This window comes from Trichoderma citrinoviride (genome assembly GCF_003025115.1).
Source record: "Trichoderma citrinoviride strain TUCIM 6016 unplaced genomic scaffold BBK36scaffold_15, whole genome shotgun sequence".
NCBI lineage: Eukaryota > Fungi > Ascomycota > Sordariomycetes > Hypocreales > Hypocreaceae > Trichoderma > Trichoderma citrinoviride.
In genome coordinates this window covers 51,831-71,521 of record NW_020194723.1, presented here as the reverse complement: position 1 = coordinate 71,521, position 19,691 = coordinate 51,831, and the positions used below count along the sequence as shown (strand labels likewise).

The 19,691-nt window shown below is 56.1% G+C and overlaps 8 protein-coding genes across 8 annotated transcripts; 5 read left to right on the top strand and 3 right to left on the bottom strand.

Annotated features, from left to right (window-relative positions):
- Nucleotides 1-916: 916 nt before the first annotated feature.
- Nucleotides 917-3,256, top strand: BBK36DRAFT_1164560 (hypothetical protein; the record flags this gene model as incomplete). The annotated part of the gene is made up of 2 exons (XM_024894656.1): nucleotides 917-921; nucleotides 1,024-3,256. The coding sequence occupies 2 exons, from the start codon at nucleotides 917-919 to the stop codon at nucleotides 3,254-3,256; spliced, it is 2,238 nt and encodes a 745-aa protein (XP_024746093.1).
- Nucleotides 3,257-4,145: 889 nt separating this feature from the next.
- Nucleotides 4,146-4,772, bottom strand: BBK36DRAFT_1162558 (hypothetical protein; the record flags this gene model as incomplete). The annotated part of the gene is made up of 1 exon (XM_024894452.1): nucleotides 4,146-4,772. The coding sequence occupies one exon, from the start codon at nucleotides 4,770-4,772 to the stop codon at nucleotides 4,146-4,148; it is 627 nt and encodes a 208-aa protein (XP_024746092.1).
- A 1,146-nt stretch (nucleotides 4,773-5,918) lies between these two features.
- BBK36DRAFT_1172068 (Adaptor protein complex AP-3 delta subunit) lies at nucleotides 5,919-9,038 on the top strand (the record flags this gene model as incomplete). The annotated part of the gene is made up of 4 exons (XM_024895673.1): nucleotides 5,919-6,074; nucleotides 6,133-6,516; nucleotides 6,581-6,809; nucleotides 6,865-9,038. 4 exons carry the CDS (start codon nucleotides 5,919-5,921, stop codon nucleotides 9,036-9,038), a joined length of 2,943 nt encoding a protein of 980 aa, XP_024746091.1.
- Nucleotides 9,039-9,698: 660 nt separating this feature from the next.
- On the bottom strand, nucleotides 9,699-12,491 carry BBK36DRAFT_1128289 (Rho-GTase activating protein; the record flags this gene model as incomplete). Its single annotated transcript, XM_024891598.1, has 4 exons — nucleotides 9,699-10,552; nucleotides 10,632-12,093; nucleotides 12,195-12,376; nucleotides 12,446-12,491. The coding sequence occupies 4 exons, from the start codon at nucleotides 12,489-12,491 to the stop codon at nucleotides 9,699-9,701; spliced, it is 2,544 nt and encodes an 847-aa protein (XP_024746090.1).
- A 1,857-nt stretch (nucleotides 12,492-14,348) lies between these two features.
- BBK36DRAFT_1127888 (hypothetical protein) lies at nucleotides 14,349-15,949 on the top strand (the record flags this gene model as incomplete). The annotated part of the gene is made up of 4 exons (XM_024891564.1): nucleotides 14,349-14,616; nucleotides 14,682-14,894; nucleotides 14,963-15,335; nucleotides 15,412-15,949. 4 exons carry the CDS (start codon nucleotides 14,349-14,351, stop codon nucleotides 15,947-15,949), a joined length of 1,392 nt encoding a protein of 463 aa, XP_024746089.1.
- Nucleotides 15,950-16,225: 276 nt separating this feature from the next.
- BBK36DRAFT_1172065 (ribosomal protein S13) lies at nucleotides 16,226-17,264 on the bottom strand (the record flags this gene model as incomplete). Its single annotated transcript, XM_024895672.1, has 3 exons — nucleotides 16,226-16,537; nucleotides 16,618-16,662; nucleotides 17,262-17,264. The coding sequence occupies 3 exons, from the start codon at nucleotides 17,262-17,264 to the stop codon at nucleotides 16,226-16,228; spliced, it is 360 nt and encodes a 119-aa protein (XP_024746088.1).
- On the top strand, nucleotides 17,263-18,065 carry BBK36DRAFT_59908 (peptidyl-prolyl isomerase; the record flags this gene model as incomplete). Its single annotated transcript, XM_024898335.1, has 3 exons — nucleotides 17,263-17,587; nucleotides 17,694-17,820; nucleotides 17,894-18,065. 3 exons carry the CDS (start codon nucleotides 17,263-17,265, stop codon nucleotides 18,063-18,065), a joined length of 624 nt encoding a protein of 207 aa, XP_024746087.1.
- Nucleotides 18,066-18,738: 673 nt separating this feature from the next.
- On the top strand, nucleotides 18,739-19,383 carry BBK36DRAFT_1183397 (Trm112p-domain-containing protein; the record flags this gene model as incomplete). Its single annotated transcript, XM_024896356.1, has 2 exons — nucleotides 18,739-18,924; nucleotides 19,186-19,383. The coding sequence occupies 2 exons, from the start codon at nucleotides 18,739-18,741 to the stop codon at nucleotides 19,381-19,383; spliced, it is 384 nt and encodes a 127-aa protein (XP_024746086.1).
- Between the last annotated feature and the right edge of the window lie 308 nt (nucleotides 19,384-19,691).

Sequence of the window (19,691 nt, the reverse complement as noted above, 5' to 3'; positions counted from 1 at the left end):
CCCAGCACCCCTCACCGCCGATCGCCCACACAACCCCGTCGAGGCTGGCTTGCCGTTGGTCTGCCTGTCACTGCATTTGACAATCGCCTTGTGTATCACTCCAACTTGCATGAGGATTTTTTTCCTCTCTTGTTTTTTTCTCATTGGTCTCTGCCCTTCAACTGGTCTTACGTACCGACTGCGTACTCAGACTTCATAAGACCTCGGAACCCCCCCCCCGCCCTCGCCCGCTGAGCGCCTTTCCGCCCTGCTCATTTTCTCACCCATCTACCAACCGACTTCGTACCCGCCTAAGACACGAGGGAGCATCCAAGATAATACCACCTACTCACTCTGTATACCGTCGCCTCTTTGCTATTTTGTTATTTTTCTTTTCTTTTCCCACTTTCTCTTCTTTAGCTCTTGGCTGGTTGCCCTGCATATGTGCACACCGTTCCGCTTTGCGAAGTAATTCGTACCATCCCTCGCCATCCAAGAACTTCTCACCGGTATTTTCTCTCTCCCACCCATTCAAGACTCATCGCATTAACTTCAACGAGGTAATAGTGACTTCTGCTGCCTTAGTCACTCTGCGATTCAGCCCTTGATTCGCCTGCGTGCCCTCTGTCTTCTCTCGATTTCTTCCCTTGGACCTAATTTTCGCCTCCCTTTGCCTCCCCTCCTCATCTTTGTACGGATTCGCAGAGGCTCGCAATATTGCCTGTTCGCCCTCGACGGTACCATTGCAGTTTCAGGCTGCTGACCGAAGCGGCTTGGGCTCGTTGCTATTTTTTTTTCTCTCCCTCCCCCCGTTGCCGCCCGCCCTAAAGCCACCCAACTTTGGTCCCCCGCCACAAACAATCGTCCCATCGTCGGGCGGTCTTGTGCGGCTTGTGGTGAGTAGAACGAAGGCAATCCTGCCACAAGTTCGCCTGTGATGTGGTTAGTACTGCGCCCCCGAGTTTGCCACGCAGCCTGCCAGAAGCTGCCTCCTGCAACTGAAGCCCATCGATAGATGCGATACTGACCATCGTCGCCCGACAGCGCCTACAGATACGCAGACCGACGACCCCAGCCTCGGACGGCCTCTTACGACAGGACCGCCGGCTACGATAGACGCCGCAGCCCGCCGTCGGCCTACTCGAGCGAGGAAGACTCCCAGCAGGGCGAGTACTCGGACGCCTACTCGGACAACTACGACGACGACTACGACGACGACCTCCAGCCGTCGGATTCCGCCTCGACGAACCACGGCAGGCCCCAGCTGCGCACCCGCGCCTCCGAGCAGCCCGCCACGAGGCGCCAACGGCCCGCGCCTAGACAGGACGCCTCCTACCATCAGCAGGTGCAGTCTTACGCACCCGCCGCACCGCCCAGCGTGGATCCCTCCGAGGAGTACGGCCACTATGGCCACTATGCCCAGCACCCGCACGCGCACCAGCAGCATCCCGCTGGGCGCAACAGCTACTATGGCCGCGGCCACCCGGCTTATCCCGGGCAGCAGCAAAACCACGTAGGCCCATACATGGGATACAACGGCGGCGGCCAAATGGCGCCCTACGGCAACTACGGCGCCAGCCCGTTCTCGCCCACCGGCTCCAACGCCGGCAGCTACTATGGCGGCGACCAGAGGCACATGTACGACATGATGCCATACGGCGCTCCGCCTCCAGGGCCCTACTACAGCCCACAGCACGGGGCCCACTACCCCGGCATGCCCCCTCCCATGATGCAGCGCCACCTGCCGCAGCCTCCACAGCCGCCGCCCACTGAAGCTCCCGCTCCCGCCACGCCTCCCGCCCCGAAGGAACCCACTCCAGCTCCACCCCCACCGCCCGATCCTGAGAAGGAGCGTTTGCAAAAGGAGCTCGCTGACTTCAAGGCCGAGCAGGAGAGGGCCGAGAAGGCAGCAAGGCAGCGGGAGCTGGAGGAGAAAATCCGCAAGGACGCCGAGGAGGCCCTGGCCAAGAAGATGGAGGAAATGAGGCTGCAGCAAGAGGAGGCCAAGAGGGAGATTGAGCGCGCCAGGGCGGAGGCTGAGCGCGCTGCCCGCGAGAGGATCGAAGCCGAGAAGAAGGCGGAAGAAGACAGGAGGCGGGCGCATGCTGAGGCCATGGCCCGCGCGGAGGAAACTGCGCGATTCCGATTTGAAGCTGAAATCAAGGCCGCCGAGGAGCGGAGAAGGAGGGAGGATGAAGAGCGTGCTCGCGCTGAGGAAGCGGCTCGTCTCCGCCTAGAGGCGGCCATCCGGGCAGAGAGCGCCGCCAAGGCCGCTGCTGAAAAGAAGGCCGCCGAGGAAGCAGCCAGAATCGAAGAGGCTACCCGCCTCCGCATCGAAGCGGCCATGAAGGCCGAGGCCGAGGCCAAGGCAGCTCAAGCTAAAAAGGAAGCTGAAGAAGCAGCCAGAATCGAAGAAGCAGCCAGACTCCGTGTCGAGGCGGCTCTCAAGGCGGAGGCGGACGCCAAGGCCGCAGCTGCCCAGAAGGCGGCCGAGGAGGCCGAGAGGCTCAGGCTGATCCAGGAAGAGGCCAAGGCCAAGGCAGAGGCTGAACACCGGGCCCGGCTCGAGGCAGAGAGAGAGGCGGCGCAAAAAGCCGCCGAGGCCGCTGCCGCTGCGAAGAAGGAGGCCGAGGAACTGAAGAAGAAGATCCAGGAGGAGACTCGGGCCGCTCTCGAAGAATCCGCGCGGAAACAAGAGGAGGCGGCCAAAAAGGCAGAGCTGGCTCCCATTAAGTTCAAGGACGCCGTTGGCCGAAAGTTCAGCTTCCCCTTCCACCTGTGCAACACCTGGCAGGGAATGGAAGAGTTGATTAAGCAAGCCTTTCTGCAGGTCGACGTCCTGGGGCCTCACGTCCAAGAGGGCCACTATGACTTGATTGGCCCGAACGGCGACATTATTCTGCCCTCTGTCTGGGAAAAGGTGATTGAGCCGGACTGGGCTATTACCATGACAATGTGGCCGCTCGACAAAGCACCACCGGTAGGCGGACCCAAGCTTCCTCCTGGGATGCCTCCGATGCCGAAGCACGATCAGATGCCGCCAGGAATGCCACCGCTCAACCGACCGAGACCCGGTGCGGCGATGCCTCCGATGCCCCCGCCTCCTCCTGGTTGGCACGGGCCGGTCCCTCCCGCGCCTCGAGGACCGCCAGGAGTGCCTCCCGGCATCAAGATTGTCAACGCGGCACCGCCCAAGAAGAAGAGCACTTCCAGCAGCAGCAAGCAGAACACCACCATGCTAAACTTCCTCTCCGGGAAGCCTGTGAAGAAGAAGTGAGTGGAAAGAACCCAAGAAGCGCCCGTCCAGTGAGAAGCCTAACTAACATGAGCCGTAGGTCAACGAAGAAATGATTCCGCTTCCATCCGCTCCTGCATGAGAGATGATTCAAGAAGAGATGCCCCGATTGCGATTGCGTTATATATCCGAGCGACTGACTTAATGATTCCCTCCTTTTGCTATTATTCATCGTCTCTCCTGTCCCTTTTCTTTCTCTTATCCCTTCCCTTTGTTTCTTCTGTGCCTTCTGTTTTCTCTTTCTTTTCACCATCTCGCTATTTGATTCTCATGATTTCATGCCCTTATTTTGTTCTGGCTTTTGAGCGAAAGATTCCCCTCTTGTTTCGCCGTCCGTGGTGGTTCAGCGCTCGACCTTTCATTGTGTTGGTTGGGCTTCTTCACATCCGGTTGCATTTGTCCTGGAGTATGCGGCATTCGCCTGTGCGAGGGAGAAGGGCTGCAATGCGTCGAGTCTCGGATCATCATGATGTCTGGCCTGACACCCTGCGCGGCGGCTTGACATGAGAGACGGGGACGTATGGCGTATTTGGAAGATGACATTTTGGATATTAGGGAGCAATATGGAGCGGGTTAGACAAAGGGGGATGGCTACGTCTGATGAGGATATGATCTATTTGCTTGCTTTGTAATTTTGCTGTTCTTCTTCCTCTTCTTGGTGTGTGTTTACGGCTACAACGGGGGAAGCTGTTGAGCTATGTGAGCGGAGATGTTAGTTGTCGCGAGTCTAGGGGTCCTAACTATCTATCAATGTATCGAATGAGTATTAACCGTCCAGCGCCTTTCCGTCTTTGATACTCCCGGTTCTCTTTTTCTTCACTAGTATCGTCATTCATGAGTTGCTCAGCGACGCCTCCAAGGCAGCTCTACGCTACAGGCGCTGCTGAGCGCTTAGTTTGTGGTGCACTCGCTTTTCAAAGGCTTCGATCATGAGGCCCGCGATCTTGTCAGACACAGCAGCGCTGACCGCGGCATAGAGAGGGTTGACGAATTCGAACTGGATCGTGAGCCGGACCTCGGTGGAGGGCGTTGCTGCAGACTGGCGGGCAACTGGCGTCAAGTACCACAGCGTCTCGAGGGTCTTGAAGACAGACGAAGCGTCCTTGGCAGGGCCGTCCCCAGCGGAGCCGCCACTACGGGCCTCGACGGAGACGCCAGGGACGCAGCGGAGGCGGCTCGTGAAGACCTCGTCGAAGCCGCCCCAGCCCACGTGCAGGTCGGCGAGCGCGGGCCAGCGGCGGCCGGAGGCGTCTGGCGGAGACCATTGGGTGACGCGGGAGTGCGAGCAGTAGGGGACAAAGGCCGAGTAGGAGTCGACGTCTGCGATGAGCTCGTAGAGGGGCTCGCGGGCGTAGGGGAGGGTCCGGGTCGCGACGAGGCTCTGGGGGGAGGAGCCGGGGAGGGAGATGAAGGCGCGGCGGGAGAGGGCGGGGGTGGGGAGCTGAGTGTGTGTGTGGCGGAGGAGGAGGAGTCGTTGGGAGGCGGTTCGGACGGCCATGGTGTGATTTCTGGCGTGTGGTTGCGATGCGAGGAGGCGGGATGGTGAGCGAGTGAGCGACTGTGATGCGGATGCGGATGCGGATGCGGATGCGCCGTTGGAGGGGTTGCGACGAGGAGAATTAGACGGAGGAGGTCAATGCCATGATCAAAGGACAGCGATTGACGACATTTAGAGAGCGTAAATCAAGACAGAAAAGTCATACAAGGCATAGAGAAAGAAGAAGAAGAGAGCGAAAGCCCGTAGCAGTTCAAGAAGAAAGAAGCCTCTCGCGAACCGAGTGAGCGCCAATTGCACTGCAGAGGACGTCACAGCGGGTTTTCACCGGCCCGTGCGTGGGACAAGGCGCGCCTACCTGATGCGAGGACACCAAAGCAAAGCTCCGAAGTTTCGGCGTCAATTCCGTCATGGCCCTTCTTGTTAATGTTAGTAAGGTACCTCTGATCATTAGGTGGGCGACGCAACCTTGGCCTCTCATTAGCGGTCACCTACCTACCTTACCTAACGCCTAAATCCACGGCTTGAAGCTATCTCAAGCTCTCTCTCTCTTCTCTCATTCTCTCCAACTCTTTGTCTCTCTCTCTCTCCTGTCCGCTCGCCTTCTCCCAAGAGACCAACGACAGCGACCGCAACTCGGCATTTGAGCGCGATAGCAGGATGAACGGGCTGCTACGGGCCTTCATCTCCATCCTTCCCTGACGAGAGTCACGCCGCTCGCTCGCTTCTCGAACTCTTCCCGACCCGATTCGGTCTCTCGCAAGGCCTTTCGCTTCCGTCCCTTCGCAAGGCCCCGCGCGGGGCAGTTCGTTCCAACATGTAAACACCAATCACCAATGACGGGCATCAGACGTACACATACGCAGGTGGACGGTCGCTGATGGCGCACAATGCAGGTTCGAGAAGTCGCTCTACGACCTCATCCGGGGTCTGCGCAACCACAAGGGCAATGAGAAGGAGTACATTCAGAAGACCCTCAAGGAGTGCCGCGCCGAGGTCCGCAGCCAGGACATGGGTTCGTCACTCTCTTTGCTCTCTCCTCTCCTCTCTCTCTTCTCTCCTCAAACCAGGTCGACTGCGGCCGTGCTGACTGATCGCCTTCGTCTAGACCTCAAGGCAACGGCCCTCCTCAAGCTCATCTACCTGGAAATGGTCGGCCACGACATGTCATGGGCCTCGTTCCACGTCCTCGAGGTCATGTCGTCGCCCAAGTACCACCAGAAGAGGGTGGGATATCTCGGCGCTGTGCAGAGCTTCCGGCACGACACCGAGGTCCTCATGCTGGCCACTAATCTCTTGAAAAAGGTCAGTCTCTGCAGCCTTGCCTCGCCTCACGCCTGGCTACTGACACTCCCCTCACCAGGACTTGGCTGCTACCGCGCCGACGGTTATATCCCTCCCGATTGCGACTCTCCCTCACGTCATCACTCCGTCCTTGGCTCTCTCCACCCTCGCCGACCTACTGCCGCGGCTGAACCACAGCCATGCAAATATACGCAAGAAGACACTCGTCACGCTCTACCGCCTAGCGCTCGTATATCCCGAAGCCCTGCGTGCGGCATGGCCAAAGATCAAGGATCGCCTGATGGACCCCGACGAAGACCCCAGCGTCACTGCGGCCATTGTCAACGTTGTCTGCGAGCTCGGTTCGCGGCGTCCCAAAGACTTCTTGCCTCTGGCGCCACGGCTCTTCGAGCTGTTGGTAGACAGCGGTAACAACTGGATGGCGATCAAACTCATCAAGCTCGTCCGTTTTCCCCATCTACTTGCGTCCGATTCCCCCATCGAATCAGGCTAACCTCTCTGTCCAGTTTGCGAGCTTGACACCCCTTGAGCCTCGCCTTGTCCGAAAGCTGCTGCCTCCCCTGACCAACATCATTCGAACCACACCGGCAATGTCCCTTCTGTACGAGTGCATCAACGGCATCATCCAGGGCGGCATCTTGGACAGTGCCGAGGACGTTGCAGGAGCAGACGAGATCGCAACCCTCTGTGTCAACAAACTGCGAGGAATGATTATGATTAATGGCGATGCAAACCGTGAGCTTCCCCTTCTTTTCCGCCCCAACTTGTAGTGACTAACGCACCGATCAAGTCAAATATGTTGCCTTGTTGGCTTTCAACAAGATTGTTCTCACACACCCGCATCTCGTCTCCCAGCAAGAGGACGTTATCCTGGAATGCATTGATAGCTCCGACATCACCATTCGTGTTCAGGCCCTCAACCTCGTCAAGGGAATGGTTACCAGCGATAACCTGGTCCCCGTCGTGAGCCGTCTCATGAAGCAGCTCAAGTCATCGTCACCGTCCAAGGATCGCCGTGCTCCAGGAAGCTCAGCCAACACTCCGGAAACAGAATCAGACGATGAAGCGCAAACCGCAATTACGGCGCCAACTGTCCGAGACACGCAGGCTCTCCTCCTTCCCGACGACTACCGGATAGACATCATTGAAAGGATCTTGTTCATGTGCTCCAAGGACAACTACTCGAGCGTGCTGGACTTTGATTGGTACATTGATGTGTTAACACAGCTGGTTCGCATGGCCCCTGTTCCTCGAACCTTTGACGCCGACACTGGTGCCTTGCTGCCGACCCGTCAGCAAGTCGACGTGTCCGAAAAAGTAGGAGACGAGCTGCGGAACGTTGCCGTCAAGGTCAGGGCAATGAGGGCTACTGCCGTCAGGGCGGCGGATCTCATACTCGACCAACTGCTGTCCGATAATCCGGTTGGACATTCGCTCAGCTCGGGAGCGCTAAAGTCGGCCATATGGATCATTGGCGAGTACTCGATACATTTAGCTATGCCGGATGACAGCCTCAATGGGCTTCTCCAGGCCCTTCCGAGAATTGGGAAACCCGACATCTCTGCAGTGGCGCTCCATGCCATTGCGAAAGTCTTCTCATCAATTGCCGGCAGCGAGGTCGAGCCGTGGACCGCAGAGCGGAAGTCGAGGATATCGCTGCTCCTCGCCCGCATCCTCGACGTGCTAGAGCCGCTGGCCCTCCACCCGAGCCTCGAAGTACAAGAGAGAGCGGTCGAGTTCATAGAGCTGCTCAAACTGACAGCAGAGGCGGTTTCGGGTCAACCCCCATCAACAGATGAAAACCAACAAGATCCGCCCTTGCTCCTTACACAGGCTATTCCATCCTTGTTTGCCGGTTGGGAGCTGAATTCCGTCGCCGCGCATGCGCAGAAGAATGTGCCCCTTCCTGAGGGATTGGATCTAGATGAACCAATTCACAGCAACCTCGGCCGGCTCTTGTCTCAAACCGACATCGTCACACTTCAGTCAGACGAGGCTGACGACTTTGAGGCTTACTATCACCAGCGACCACCGCCTTCGAGCCTTTCATCCTCAGGCCCGGCAATCACTAGACTGGCCGACCCAGAAGACGACACGCCAGGCTCCTATCAGCAGCCTAGCGAGGAGAGCTACCTGGATGCTGATATTCTTGCCAGGAGAAAGGCAGAAAGGATGGAGAAGAACAAGGACGATCCCTTTTACATCCCGAGTGATAATATCCTCAGAACATCAACGCCCATTCACAACATCTTGCAGAACAATAATGGGCCCGCCCTGGACATTGACTCCATCCCCGTCATGCAGTTGGACCTCGAGAAGATTGGTCAGACAGCCGCCGCGCCCTCTCGGCCGCGACCGCAGCCACGGCAGAGGGTCGTGGTAGCTACCGATGAAACTCTGGAAGGGAGCGACAGCGGCACGGGGCGGCAATACGACTCGGAGAATAGCTCCCTCACCAAGGCCAGATCTAAGAAATCAAAGCAGCACTCCCTCCTTCACGTCGACTCAAGCACCATTGCCTCGTTTAGCCTGGAAGGCAACGCATCCGAAGCATTCGACTATGAAAGGCAGCAAAGGGAGGACTTGGAGATGCAGCAGGCCATGAAGGAGGTGGAGCGGCTACGGCTCGAGATGCAGCGGGCCAACGAGAGGATACAAATGGCTCAGGGGGCCGAAGTGCAGGGCGTCGTCATCAAGAAGAAGACGAAGAAGAAGGCCACGGCAAAGAAGGCCGCGGAGGGCGATGAGAACGAGGCTATAAAGGTCAAGCCCAAGAAGAAGGTCAAGAAGGCGGCGGCGCAACAGGCCGTGGAAGGCGGCGGCGACGATGCCGGTGGTGCGGCTGCTTCAGCAGACGCGCCGGGAACTCCTCCTGCGAAGGCGGCGCCAAAGAAGAAGAAGAAGAAGAAGGTGGCACCTGTCGAAGAAGCCGAGGGCGCTGATAAGGGGGCTGGAACCTCTTGATGCTGCTGTTTGTTGCCTTGAATATGTGGCATGGTGGAGGAGAGCAGAGAAATGGCTGTTATTACAGGCTTGTACATATGGAGACGACTGATATATAGGGGTGGTGAAGGTGAAGACGGAGGGGAATATGGAAACAACTGCTTTTGTCAGTCGATCTTCTCTTTCCTCTTCTCCGTACACGTAATGCAGCGCGTCACCATAGAGAACATAACCAGGATACGAGACATTGAAGAGAATGGAAGGATAAGAAGATACCTTATAGAAGTATAAGAAGATATATTTCCAAGAGAAGCAGTGTTTGTGTTAGAAAAAAAAAAAAAAGGAACAAGATTTACCTAAGTGCAGCACAATATATATGGCCTCCCCTCCTTTCCTTGCTTTGCCTTCCCCTTCTCGCCTCTCCCATGATTTGCCTGCCCTTTGACTCCAGAAATTTCCAGCCAACACATCTACCGTGGTCTACCCTTCCTACCAAAACACTTTTTTTCTCAAACGTATTCCCCTTTTCTTTCTCTCTCCTATTCCCGCCATTTGCTGTGAGATAAAACATCTACAATGAACGGGTCAAAAGCACACATAAACATTTCAGTCATGGTCCGTAATCCGTAACAAGGCAAAAACGACAAGGAAAGAACATGTCATCGTAGCAAATGGACATCACTAATCGTCCATAGGCCTGTCCTCCAGGGTCACGCCGCGAGGGCTCGACTCCCTCGGCGGCGTGGCGGGGATGCCCGTCGCGAACTTGGCCGCCACTCCTCTACCCAGGCTGTCGCGCTTCTCCAGGACGTGCCCGGCCTCGATCTCCGTCTTGAGCGGAGAGCCGTTGGTGGTGTCCGGGGGGCTGGTGCTGCCGTCCGCCGCGGGAACTTCCAGGCTCGACCGCTTGATGGCGTTCAGGCTGCCGAGGCTGCTCCGGTGGCGGTCCGAGGCCGTCGTCGGGCTGGTTTGGATCGGGAATCGAGTCTCGGGGCCGCCGCTGCTCCGCTCTCGCCGATGGCCTCGGGGACCCGGCGCAGGGCTGGTGGCACGGCTCCGTGGGGCGTGGTGGACCTTCTTCTCGAGCAAGGCCCTGTTCCTCTCCTCCATCAGTGCTTTCCTGTTGCTTTCATCGGTGCTGATCGCTCGAGGACGGCCCGGGGCGGAAATGGAGTGGCTGAGTGTTGACATGCGCTTGAGCTCGCTGAAGATGGCGTCCTTGTGCGCAAAGAGATCGCGAACCAGTCGGCTGGCGTGCTTCTCCTCCATCGTGAGAGAAGTCTCCACTCGTGGGCGCAGAATGCAAGGCGCCAAATTAGAGGCCAAGGCTGCAACGTATTCTTCATCGGCCGAAGTCAGGTCGATGAGGCGCGTGAAATGGTTCATGCACGCATCCAATGTGGCAATGTTAGTCAAACGAAGCTGCGAAAGGGTCTGCTGGAGAACCGCAATTCGAGAAGCCTCTGACGAGTCGGCGGCAGGGGTATTATAGATTGTTCGGACAATTTCGTAAACGTGGGAGGAAACCAGGGAGTCTAGTAAACCAAGATAAAAGGGTCAGTCTTCACAACGCTTCTCAGGTAACAAAGGGATCAGGATTGTGCCGCTGCTTACCGGGAAGTTCGAGGAGATAGAGCTTCAGGAGAGACGCGACGGTGGGGATATCAAACTCATCGAAAACTTCGGGAGCAACCGGCTTGCCGTCATTGACCTTTGAACGGAGCTTGTGCGTTTGGGCAAGGGGCACGTCGAGCAGCCACACTCCCCGCCTTGCCTCGTCGCCTTCCAAGTCAGGGTAGTGGTTGTCCAGATAGGTCAGGATAGTAGTGATGATGATTGGGACACGCTTCTTATCGGCTCTTGCGCGCGCCTCCAGATCAACGCCAAACGTCTGTTCGTCAACCTTGTTGTAGTAGTTCTCGTAGACGACAACCTTTGGAATAAAGCTTCCGGTGCGGTAGTTCTCCAAAAGATATCGCAGATCCCCCCCGGGCTGTACGGTCTCCTGGAAGAGCATCATCTTGTCGACAGTCGACTGCAGGCTGGGGATTATGTTGCCAATGGTTCCCGTGAAGTCGAGGATAACTGTCTTGATCGCCTTCAGCCTGTCGAGCTCGCAGCGCTCGAGGAACTTGAGATGCAGGAAGATGAGCTCCTCCAGTTCACAACGGAGCTCGTCGAGCTTGCGCACACCGGCCTTGTACTTCTCATCGGCCTCCCTTGCCTCGCGCTGCAGCCGCTGGGGAGCGGTCTCGCCAGGATGAGAGTTGCTGAGCACGTTCCAGTTGGACAAGTACTCGCTCACCGTTCCTACCACGGGCGATGAGTCGCCGCCGTCTGAGCCAGTAGTAGGCATAGAAAAGGTCCGGCCGAGAGTCTGCTTCTTCTCGGGGATTCCGGCCAGCTGGAACGCCTTGGGCCTCCACTGGTAGAACATCTTGGAAGAATTGGCAAATGTATTGCCAACATTTCCAATGAGGCGCAGCATGCCATTGGAGATGAGGTCCTGTCCGATCCTCTCAGCATAGCTGACGCTTGTGGTTCCCATGCTTCGCTGGAGATACTCGACAATGTCGGATCCAGAAGAGGTGTTGAGATAGGTTCCGAGGATGGGCACCTTGGTCTCTCCCATCTTGATTGTCGACAGCATCTGGGAGAGAATCTTCTTCATCTGCTCGGGCTGGTAGACATCGTCGCCGATCTCGTACACCTCGTCGTTCTGGGGCTCTTCTTCCTTGTGAGGCTGGACCTTGATCTCGGGAATCGGCGGAGCGTTTGGCTGGTTCTGCTTGGGGCTGGATTCGGGGTCCTGAAAGGCGAGCTTGTTCTCTTCTTCCAGATCTTCCACCAGCCGGCACTTGTTGAAGTAGTTTGAGCGTAGCTTCTTGACCGCCTCAGCTTGCTTATCGTGCGCCTTGATTCTCAGCTGGAGAACGTCTTGGGAGTCCTGGATGCGAGTCTCGTGAGCATCGCACCATCGAGAAAAGGGGTTGACCACCAGGTCGCGGATGTTCTTGGCGATTCGGATGTGGGCTTGCGAAGCCTCCTGCATCTCGGCTCGCATTCCATCGTAGGCCTACAGAGAAATTCGAGAGTCAGCAACTTGACGGCCTGCCGTGGCCCGCGCATCGATGCGAATCGCAGCAGCGCAGCTTGTATTCGGCTTGCTTGACTGACCTTGCGAACGGTGGCGCCATCGTCACGACCGAAGCCGCCCGACAGCTTGTCTGCGGCGGGCGCAATATCAGCGAGACGCTGGCCATACGCTTCCTCGGCCTCGGCGCGCAGCCGAGCTATGGTCAGCACCTGGCGATTTTCAACAACGCCCTGCTGGAGCTTGCTGAAGAGGACGCCGAGTCCTGACGACGGTTAGAGAAAGGCGCCTGCAAGCAACTGCGCGACGACAAGGACTGAAAGGGGGGGCATACCAGCAGCATAGTCATTCGACCAGAAGGAATCGGCGAAACCAGGCATCGTTGTCTATTCGAGCGCGGAACCGTTGGACTGCAGGATCATGCGATGGAGACGTCGGACGGCCGTGGGGCTTCGGTTCAAAGGGGGGCGGGTTTCCCTCTCTCTCTCTCTCTCTCTCTCGTTCACTCGCCAATAGCGAGTATGGAGCAAAAAGTCTCGCCAGAAGCCCGTCTATCGTAAACAGTCAAGGCTCGTGTACGGTGGGCGGTACTCGCGAAAAGAAGGCGAAAAGAATAGAAAGACGTAATCGAGAATAAGGGGCGGTAGCCAAAGAGACGAGGAGGAGAAAAAAAACAGGTACAAATCAGCGCGCCTGGAGGGTATGAAAGAACTGGAGCGGTCGCTGGTCGAAGCTGCGAATAGAAAAGGCAATGAAGAGGAGAATCAAGAGACGCAAGCCGGCGAGAAGCAGAAGGAGGAGGAGGAGGCTGGAGAAGAGCTTCGCAGAAGGCTCGAGAATAAAGAGAGGAAGTGCGCTGTGATCCGCAGTGGGCAGCTGTGAAGAAGTGCAGGTGAGAGGAGGTTCACATGGATTCCAGGATGGAGGGCAGGCCAGGGTTCTTTGGCGGCGAAACACGAAACAGCTGGGACTCGCTAGCAGCAGCCAGGTACCGGTACGAGGGGTCTCCTGTAACCTGCCTGAGGCTGTACAGCAGCAAGCAGCGTCGTCCAGCCTATTCTTTGCTGGCGCTGACTGTGATGGGGCACGACTCTACCTTGGTTATCCACAAGACGATGCCAGGTACTGCTGCTAGTGGTGGACTTGCGCACGCCGTCCTGGGAGGAGGAGAGTGGCCAACGAGCAGTCGGGATATTAATAGCACGCAGTAGTCTCTATCTACCAGTCATCCATAATCGCACAATGGTTCAATGGTTCGCCCTCTCTCTCGTGTCTTAACACATGTACCTACATAGTACTACTAGGTAGGTTTGAGTTACCAACCATACGAAGACGCTCCTGGTTTCATCAAGCGTGCTGACGCAGTGATTGGCATCTTATGAAGGGGACTCGAGGCCATTTCGGCATCTTTGACAGCCCAGCACGGGCCACGCCCCTCTCCGTATCAGCCGTCTCATCAGATCCGGTCACCGCCACAGCTGAGAATTGACTGCAGCCTCGAGTTCGACTTTGGTTTATACATGTAGGTATTGGCCTTGAAATCTTTCATTAGAATAGCTGAATAGCTACCTTCGTAGGAGATGGTCGGCTTTAGCTTGCAAGCCACGCAAGGTGGACGGACTGTTAGGTGCTGCTATTATTAGGCGCCTTATGAGTGCCTGCGTAAGGTAGGTACAAGTAAGGTAGTCTAAATTAGGAGCGGGTTGAAGACGATTATTGCAGACAAAAAGCCGGTCCAGGAGCTGTCGAGTTGCTTCCCGCTGCTTGTACAGCTTGTACTGTTCTCCAGCTTCTCGCGTGCATGCCATCAGGTGGTGTGCCTTGCCTTCAGCCTCGCATGAGGTGACATGTGCCCGGTATCTCAGACAGGTAGAGGTCACGCACCTATCAAGTAGCCGCATCTTCTTCAGCTGCCATTGCAAGCAAAAGACGAGATGGAAACCCTGATGATCCAGCAAGACCATCCATTGTTGAATTTCCTCCCTTATCTCGAGAATGGCGTCATCACGAAATCGCGGCCAAAATTGCCGAGACCTGCCAATCTACTATTACCTTACTTAACCTGTGGTGTAGAGACATGGTAGTACCAAAGGGTTAGTAATAGACTCGGTATCAACTCGTGTACCTCGTACATACAATCTTGGACATGGGATAGGGCAAGGGATCAACCTCTCCTCCTCTTCTGTCCGAATCCCAAGTCAAGAGCAGCGTCACGCCGCTCAATCTATTCCGATTCAATGACTGCCAAATCACACGCGATCCTGCCCACGGCTGGCGACCCAGACTATCGCCATCTGAGTGCCGCCAACGGTCACGCGCAGCAACCACCACGCAGGCCAAATTTCAGGAAGCTCGCCCTGTGCGTATCGCTGGCCCTCGCCACGGTTGGCCTGCTGTATAAGCCGGCATTCGGTCACTATCAGCGAATCTACCAGCACTCGTGCTCCAAGACGCTGAGTGTCGAGGAGAGGGCTCACAAGATTCTGTCGGCCACTCCTCTGATTGGTAACATAACCATCAACAACCCGCTGGGCTGAAACAGAAACTGACAAGAAACGACTCCTCGCTAGACGGTCACGTCGACTTCCCGCTTGTTATCCGTGGCCCGTACGGGAACCATATCGACGGAGATGACTTCACCGGCCCCTTTGAGAACGGAACGCTCAAGGGCCACGTCGACCTCGCGCGGCTGAGGGCTGGTCGCGCCGGAGGTGCCTTTTGGAGCGTGTTCGCGCCGTGTCCTGCAAACGGCACCGACTTTTCAGACGACAACTATGCTGACAGTGAGTGAGACCCTGACCATTCTTGCCTCGCGTTGTATTGACACTCAGTGTTTTCCTCATCACAACAGGTCTGCAGTTCACGCTGCAGGAGATCGACATCATGAAGAGGCTGTTTGCCGCATATCCGGATGACTTCGCTCATGACATCGACAGCTCCGAGGCCATTGACGCGTTCCGAGCCGGAAAGCTGATAAGCCCTCTGGGTGTTGAAGGCCTCCACCAGATTGCTAACCTGGCTGGCAACCTGCGCATGTTCCGCGACCTCGGCGTGCGGTATGCGACGCTAACTCACAACTGCCACAACAAGTTTGCAGATGCCGCTCTGCTGGAGCACCCCTTTCGAAAAGCAACCCCCGTTTGGGGCGGCATCAGCCCCCTCGGCCGGCAGCTGGTTCACGAGATGAACCGCATCGGCATGATTGTCGACCTTGCTCACGTCAGGTATGTCACTAGTAACTACATGTGTATGTGCGGGCGCAACCATATGCTTACTCTTCTCTTCTTCATCCACTCATAGCGAAGATACAATGATTGATGCCCTCGGCGGGAGAGAGGACTGGGAAGGCTCCAAAGCACCCGTCATCTTCTCCCACAGCTCGGCATACGGCATCTGCCCTCACCCGCGCAATGTCAAGGACAACGTGCTGCAGCTGGTCAAGAAGACCAATTCCCTGGTCATGGTCAACATTGCCCCGCAGTTCATCTCCTGCGTCGACAACGGCGATGACAATGACGTTCCAGGCGTTCCAGACGAAGACCCTGACAATGCAACCCTGGAGAAGGTCGCCGACCATATCACGTACATTGGAAGCCGTATCGGCTACGATCACGTCGGCATCGGCACTGACTTCGATGGCATTGGCTCGGTCCCCAAGGGCCTCGAGGACGTATCCAAGTATCCTGACCTGATTGCCGAGCTCTTGCGACGAGGAGTCAGCGACGCCGACGCCGCGAAAGTGGTGGGTGATAACCTGATCAGGGTCTGGAAGGCGGTGGATGCCGTATCCGCCGAGTTGAAGGCCAACGGCGCGCCCGTCATGGAGGACAAGCTGTAGAGCACCAGAAAGCGCAGACTATTAGTATGTGGCATCTCCATGAGCGGCAGAATATGCAGTATGATGTGTAGTGTTTCCGCGGTATGTCTTGAATTTTTGGCCCCCCTTTCGTTGTCGTATATACAGGTATCATACAAGGCCCAGTACTTGCAGGCCGGTTTTTTTTTTCCCCTCCCTTCTCCTCGACACATTTCCATGCTGTAAATTGCAAAGCGCATTTGCGTTTGTATCCCAAAACTCCGTGCCTCCGCCGTAACATCAGCTTGAATCCAAGACCTACGCCCTGCGATCCACCCTGTTGAGCTTGTTGGCCGTGGCCGTCTGTGTCCTCGTCCGCTGGCCACGGACGGGCAGACCCATGGCATGCCGCCTACCGCGGTACGACCCAATGTCCTTGAGCCTCCGGATGTTCTCCTGCACCTGCCTCCTTGCGTCGGACTCTATGGACATTTGCGATAGTTCGGCCGTGAGCGAAGTGACCGTCTTGGGCGTTAATGAGCCGATCTTGGCGAGGTTGTGAATCGAGTATTTGGCCATGATGCGGGCCGAGGTGGTTGGGCCGAGGGCGTAGAAGGACTCGAGGGCTTTCTATATAAGTTTTCAGGGTCAGACTATGGCCATCAAAGCGCATGGCAGCAGCATTGGTCGGGTCGCGAGTTGATGGGTACCTTGACGAGCTGTCCCTCGTGGAAGCTGACTCCCAAGATGAACACCTGAGGAAGAATGGGTTAGCTCTGCAACGGTTCTTGGGGCAGTGTCGATAATGAGGGCCATGTACCATTTTGTTTGTTTGTGCTAGCAATCAAAGTCAAACTCTATCGTACAGCACCCACGATGCGTCGTCGTCGTCGCCAAATATTCTCTGCTCCCGTATCGATCCGGGGAGTCTTTCTGCAAGGCGTCGTGCCGAAAAGGTTCGCTGCCGGGCGGCTAAAGGGTGGTTAAACTCACCAGGCACATGTACCTGTACTGAATGCCGAGTTGGCCTAAAGTGGCAGTTAAGGCGGCTAGGGGACTTGTGTGGATCTCGACAATGGCGACGCAGCCATTGATTGACCGAAACTCAATGGTTGGAAGCGGGCAGGTGGGAGGTGGGCAAGCGGGGAAGGCGCAGATGCGACGCAGACCACTAAGCAGGGGACGGGCATATGTGTCCATAAATTGTCCTGTTAGTATCGCTCTTATAAGTTCATACCTTACCTATCTACTACTATTACCTACTCCCCAAGCTCCAGCACTCGCCTGGCCACTTCTTTTGCTTCTGGACAGCAAAAACATCCTCCCAGAACAACCGACGCGAAATTCACATCACCATGCTGACCTTCAGGCGGCTCTTCACCACCGCCATCGTCCTGGTGGTGGGCCTGCTCTTCTTCGTCAAGAGCGCCGAGGCGGCCAAGGGCCCCAAGATCACCCACAAGGTCTACTTCGACATTGAGCACGGCGACGAGAAGCTGGGCCGCATCGTCCTGGGCCTGTACGGCAAGACGGTCCCCGAGACGGCCGAGAACTTCCGCGCCCTGGCCACTGGCGAGAAGGGCTTCGGCTACGAGGGCTCTACCTTCCACCGCGTCATCAAGCAGTTTATGATCCAGGGCGGTGACTTTACCAAGGGCGACGGCACCGGTGGCAAGTCGAGTAAGTTTCCCCCCTGTCCGTCAGTCATTCAATTGGGCAAAATCGGTGGTGGTACGGCGTTCTTGTCTGTCACTGCAATCTGGCTAACCTTGCCGGCTCCGTCTAGTCTACGGCAACAAGTTCAAGGACGAGAACTTCAAGCTGAAGCACACCAAGAAGGGTCTGCTGTCCATGGCCAACGCTGGACCTGACACCAACGGCTCCCAGTTCTTCATCACCACTGTTGTTACCTCGTACGATTTTCCCCCCTGCCCTCGAGAATCCTGACAAGAAGTAGAACAGGCCCTCTAACGCAACATGCAACAGATGGCTCGACGGCCGACACGTCGTCTTTGGCGAGGTTCTCGAGGGCTACGACATTGTTGAGAAGATCGAAAACGTCCAGACCGGCCCCGGCGACCGCCCCGTGAAGCCGGTCAAGATCGCCAAGAGCGGCGAACTGGAGGTTCCCCCCGAAGGTATTCACGTCGAGCTCTAAACTGTCTCACTGCCTGCACACACGCACACGCACACAGCGCATGGCCTCTCTCCAACTCTTCCATCCTTGTCACTTGGAATGCTGATGAGTTTGGTCTTTGAATCCAGAGCTCCTCGAGACGGCTGGCTTGGCTGACGCAGCGGGACCCTCGGACGTTGGCGGCGGATCTGGAGCGCTGCGTGTGCTGGCCTTTGGCGCCGTTGCTGCGGGCCTTGTCGGCCTCTATGTGCGAATGAGGAAGTCTGGCAGCGCTGCGCATGAAAAGTCGCTGGCCTGATTGTAGTGAAGAATGCGAAAGATGTTGAATCAAGAGTCCAGTTTTGGATACCAAGATTTGTGATTTGCTGAATGTAGTCTTGGATCCCTATCAATTGAGCGTGCAGTCTTGTGTTGATGTCTACCTTATGCAGTATAATTCCGTCTGTTGCGCGCTGGTGGAGCGTGTTGAAAGCAGACTCTCTGTGTCACGTGGGTCGTGCAACTTTGGGTGGAAAAATCGGTCTAGAGCTGGGACAAGCAAAAAATGTTGTATTGCGGGCCAGTAATAAATTCTGCCAAGTACCCACGCCGACTTCACTTACAGCCTCGGAAACAACTCTTTAAATAACGAAGAATCAGTGAAACATATAAAGGAACACGAAAAAAAAAAGGGAACAGCCGAGAAGAACAGAAGATGAAGGTCCTCAGCCTCAACTTTCTGACCTGCGCCGTCAAGGCCTGCAAGTCGTCGTCGAGCTCGTATCCGCTGCATCCCCGGGACGCAGAGCTGGTGCAGGACGAGATCGAGGTGAACCCGGACATGCTCATCAATGTGCTGCCGCGGCTGGACTGGGCGGCTCTGCGGACGACTTCTTCAGAGGTATGTTTCCATTTTTTCCCTGGATTATTTTGATTTGTTGAATAGGGTGGTGTTGCGTCTCATGCGGTGGATATCATGTCATGTATATCTCTTGTGATGAGAGAGAGGGGAGGGAGATGAGTCAAAGAAACAAAGAAAGGAACAGAGAGAAGGGAAGGAGTTTGAAATGAAGTTGAAACAAAAGGGGGGGAACACACAGACGAAGCAGAAGAAGAAGGAAGCAGAAGAAGAAGAAGAAGCTAATCCTTGAGGAAAAAACAGCTGGGCTTCCCGCCCCTGCCCGAGCAGCCGCCCACGCAGGAGGAGCTGCAGGCCGACGAGAAGCTGGTGCGCGACCTGCACCACCTGCTGCTGGAGACGCAGATCTCCGAGGGCAAGCTGGTGTGCGCCAACTGCGGGCACGAGTACGCCGTCAAGGAGGGCATTGCGAATTTCCTGCTGCCGAGTCATTTGGTCTGAAAAGGGGTCTGAAAGGTGAGTTCAGGCTTTTTTTCCTTCTTCTTTCATGGGAGTTTAGTTTGGTTTGGCTTGTATTGATATTGACTGATTTTGGCTAGATTACGGGTGGTTTCATGGGGAAAGGGAGGTTATCATTGTTGGGACTCGATGGAATTCTTGGGGTGAAGGGAGTACAGGCGTTTGTTTGGTCAATCAGAAAAAAGTCGTCACGGAGACTGGATATAGAAGAGAGCAAGGAAAGAAACAAGAAGAAAAAGCGACATGTATGATTTAACGCAATCTAATCCTTGACACAACTCTCAAGAAAA